The sequence below is a fragment of the Orycteropus afer genome, unplaced genomic scaffold (genome assembly GCF_000298275.1).
Source record: "Orycteropus afer afer isolate SDZICR_OR568_19922 unplaced genomic scaffold, OryAfe1.0 scaffold00429, whole genome shotgun sequence".
In the NCBI taxonomy this organism is placed as follows: domain Eukaryota; kingdom Metazoa; phylum Chordata; class Mammalia; order Tubulidentata; family Orycteropodidae; genus Orycteropus; species Orycteropus afer.
Genome location: NW_006922016.1, coordinates 1,411,742 through 1,416,057, shown reverse-complemented (window position 1 = coordinate 1,416,057; position 4,316 = coordinate 1,411,742). Strand labels below are relative to the sequence as shown.

General features: G+C 41.9%; 1 protein-coding gene across 1 annotated transcript in view; it reads right to left on the bottom strand.

Moving 5' to 3' along the window:
* Positions 1-4,316, bottom strand: part of EDEM1 (ER degradation enhancing alpha-mannosidase like protein 1) — a 65,740-nt gene that overhangs the window by 61,105 nt on the left and 319 nt on the right. The window contains 1 exon segment of the mRNA XM_042782722.1: positions 4,140-4,316. This exon segment is cut by the window's right edge and continues 184 nt beyond it. Coding sequence (XP_042638656.1) covers positions 4,140-4,316 — 177 coding nt within the window.

Here is a 4,316-nt window from a genome sequence, read left to right as displayed (position 1 = left end):
AAAAAAAAAAAAAAAAAAGACCAGGCTTACTGTTCTATAGAGCCTGGAGAACCCCTAACACTATGGCCCTTAAACACCCTTCAAGCCTGGAATCTAACTCACCTCCATGACTCAAGTTTCAGACGAACAATAGTCAGGACTATAAGGTGAACAGTAACACCAGGAAGGTAGGTACCCAATGCTTAGACCAATTAACCAAAACAGATCAAAAGGGCAGCACTTGCCCAGGGATAAAGCTCAGAGGACAGGAAGGAATAGGAAAGAAGGATGAATGGAAACAGCAACCACAGGGAGGAAGTGGGAAGAGTACTGTTACTTTGGGGGGATTGCAATCAAAGTCACAAAAGGTGTATGGATTGCTGAATGAAAAACCAGTATATATTTTTTTTAAACTTTCACCCAAATCACAAAAAAAAAGGAAAAAAAAAAAAAAGTCAAATTCTCATGGGCTGTGGACTTTCTGAAGCCATGGAACAATGATGAACCCCTGGAAATATTGCCCTGAGATAATCTTTAAACCCAAAACCAAAACCAAAAAATAGTTTAGCTTAACTAGTAAAAGAAAAAAAAAAAGATTTGCTTTGACCATTATGATCTTTTAAGAACTATCTAAAAGGGATCAAACTGACAACAGCAACTCAAAAAATTAGATAGAAACCTTAGAGGGCAGAGAGTTTATGTTAGCGGGGAAAGGAACAATTTAGAAAAGAAGGCTAAGAGTGGCTGCACAGCTAGAAGAATGTAAGGAATGTCACTAAATTGTACATGTAGAAATTTAAACTGGTGTATATTTTCCTGTGTATATTCTCAACAACTACAACAAAAAAAGCTGAGATAGAAAAAAAATACCATTATAGTATAAAGTTCTGCATAGTTAAATGAGACAAATAACTCATTAATTTCCTACAATTCGGAAAGGCAGGGATAGTACTTTTTTTTTCAAAATTTAATTTTTTTCTCAAAAAACTGAGATAGAAAATATATTAATACTAAAAGTCTGATATTGTTAAGCAAGAAAAATAATTCACTGATTTTCTACAATGTGGAAAGGCCTACTACTTTTTTCCAAAATTCAGTATTTTTTTCTCAAAAACAAACTGAGTCACAAAATATATTTCTATGTAAAAAGCCTGATTTAAGCATAAAGAATAACTCGTTAATTTCCAACAATTTTGGAAAGGCCCAGTCCTTTGAAGTAAGCCTGGAATGTGTCCTTGCTTAATTAAAAATCATGCTCTCAAATGGCAATTTAAGACATGAATTTGTTGATACGAAACAAATAAACTCTTCATTAAATAACAATATTGAATCTGTGAAAAATCTCATAACATGGATAAACCTAGATGGGATTATACCAAAAACCAAACCAAACTCATTATCATTGAGTCGAATTCGACTCATAGCAACCCCTCCTTGGGTTTCCCAAGAGGTATCTCTATGGCAGGAGATTGCCCAGTCTTCCTTCTTTGGAGTGGCTGGTGGGTTTGAACCCCCAGCCTTCTGGTTAGCAGTCAAATGCCTTAGGCACTATACCACCAAAGTTCCTCCTACTATGCTGGGTGAAATTAATTAATCACAAAAGGACAAATATTGGATGAGACCATTACTGTAACAAGTCAAGAAAAGTTTTCACACAAAAGGAAATATTTGTTGATGGTTACCAACGACAGAAGGGAAAGGGAAGGTAATCCACTAACTAGAGGATAGACATATTATCCTGAGTGAAGGGGAAGGTGATAGATAATAAGGGGGAGGTCAGCACAAAATGATCAAGGAAAGGAAGACACCGGGAAGAGTGCAAGCATTGAAGGTAATAAAGTAATAAGGATAAATAGTAATTCATATACAATCCTGCAATAACAGAAATAACAATAATCAATAATCTATGAGTAGATACATAGAAAGACATGCAAGCTGAACAGGTGTGGGAAGGATAATAGGACTTACACCCACAAACGTGTAGGTTTGACAGAGGAGATATTTTTACATATGTATTTATATATGCTGTAAATATATCCATGAATATAGTAGAGCATACAGGGGGCAAAGTTATTAAAACTTCTTGGCCATAACCAAAACCCCTGAAGGAGTGAGTTGCTGGGCATGAGGACTCAGGACCACAGTTTCAGGGGATATCAAGGTCAACTGGCACAACATACTCTACAAAGACAATGTTCTACAGCGTACTTTGGTGAGTAGTAACTGGGGCCTTAAGAGTTTGCAAGAGGCCATCTAATGTGCATCTACTATTTTCTCCCCATCTGGAGCAAAGAATAATGAAGACAAGACAAGACACATAGAAACAATTCGTCCAAAAAGACTAATGGACCACACAATTCTCAGCCTCCAGCAACTCTGAGACCAGAACTACATCATGTTCAGCTACCACTACCAACTGCTCTGAAAATGATCACATTAGAAAGAAGGTCCTGAATAGAGCGGGATAAACTATAGAACAAAACTCAAAATTCCAAAAAAGACCATGATTACTGGTCGAATACAGACTGGCAAAATCACTGAGACTGTGGCCCTTGATCACCCTTCAGATCTGGAACTGAACTCACTCTCAAAGCTGAATTTTCAGTGAAATAATAGGTCAATAAGGTGAATAACTCTAGAAAAGTAGACACTACTTAGAACAATCAACTATTTGAGATCAAAAGAACAGTATTTGCCCCAGGACCAAATTCAGAAGGTAGGGTTAGTAGAGAAGGAGGAATGGATAGGAGAAATACAGAGGATGTGGAAGGAATGACATGACATTGAGGAGATTGCAATCAATGATTTGAAACAAAGTGTGTGTGAATTATTAAATGGAACACTGATTTGCTCTGTAAACTTTCACCTACATCACAATAAAAAGTTTAAGAGGGAGGGGAAAAAAAAAAACTCTTCAAGCCCCTTCTGTATGTATATGGGCTTCTTTTGGACTCAGCTGCCTTCCTTTTACCAGGTAAAAGGAAAATACATGCCCCAAGTGTCCAAAGACATCCCTGGGGTGTGGTGTCAAGACAGTGAGTAACCCAATTCCTCCCAACTCCACCTAAGGGTAGGGAGTCACAAGAAGGTAGTCACCTAGTCTAACAGGGCTAATGACAATGTGCAGCACTCCCTCCAGTCAGCAGGTCCTTAGCTGGGTGTGCTGCCCTCTTGGACTTTGATTTCAACTGCAGTAACCCTTGAGGCTCAAGCCTTGGCAAACAAGGAGAGGACTGACCTTCCCTGGCAGCCCTGCCTCTGAGTGGAAGAGTTTCTGGGGCAGATGGTACAGAACATTCAAGGAATCTCAACTGGGTATCGTAACACTAAACCTGGGCAAGACAGTCCCGTTCTTTCTACCTGACTACCCTCAGCCTAAGAAGTCATCCGTGATGACGGAGAAAGGCTTTAACTCTCCTCTGCCTCAAAGTCATTGGATAGCCTTGGAGAAGTCCTTTCCCAGGTTAAGTCCAGAATTTTTACATAGAAAAGATCTGGGCATGGCAATCTGATTAGAAGGAGGGTACCATGGCCGTGTTTTGAAGCTGCATTGAGAAGGAAAACATTCAGTTTTCGTTTAGATTATACGTTCATCTAGGAAAAGAGCCCTGGTGGTGCAGTGGTTAAAGCATTGGTCTGCTAATCAAAAGGTCAGCGGCTCAAACCTACCAGCCGCTCGCGAAACAGAGATGAGGACGTCTGCTTCCATAAACATTTACAGACTTGGAAAGTCAATGTGGAAGTTCTACTCTGTCTTAGGAGTAGGATCGCTATGAGTCGGAATCAACTGGACGGCATTGGGTTTCGTTTATCTGGGGACAAGGCTGGAGATGAGGGTCTAAAGCTCCCAGAGCAACTCCTTAGTAGTACAGTTGGTTTCCCTGTAAAACACACTGAGCTGAAGAGAGATCTTGTAGTTCAGAGCTCCTGGAGAAATCAAGAGAGAGGGAAATACTGACCCACCCACGTACCTCGTAGGCCAGGAGGGCTCCAAAGTGGGTCTGCCCCCGCGCGCAAGACGAGCAAACGCGGCCCCAGGACCTTAAAGCGCCCTACCAACCCTGAGGGGATCCGAAGGACAGGTGGCTGCACCCTATGGTGGACGAAAGGTAGCGCGTGGAGTGCTCGGCCCGGAGATACCGGCGGGGCGGACTACTCACGGGTCCCCGCGGTCGGGCCCCCGGCCGCGACAGTGGATGGGGTTGAGCTCGTCCTGAGGAAAGGCGTGCGCCATGTAGTTGTCGTAGCCGAAGAAGAACATGCCCCGCGCCAGGTCGCGCATCTGGGCTCTCAGCTGCGGCGGGAAGGCGCTGCTGTAGCGCTTCTCGTACTCGTCC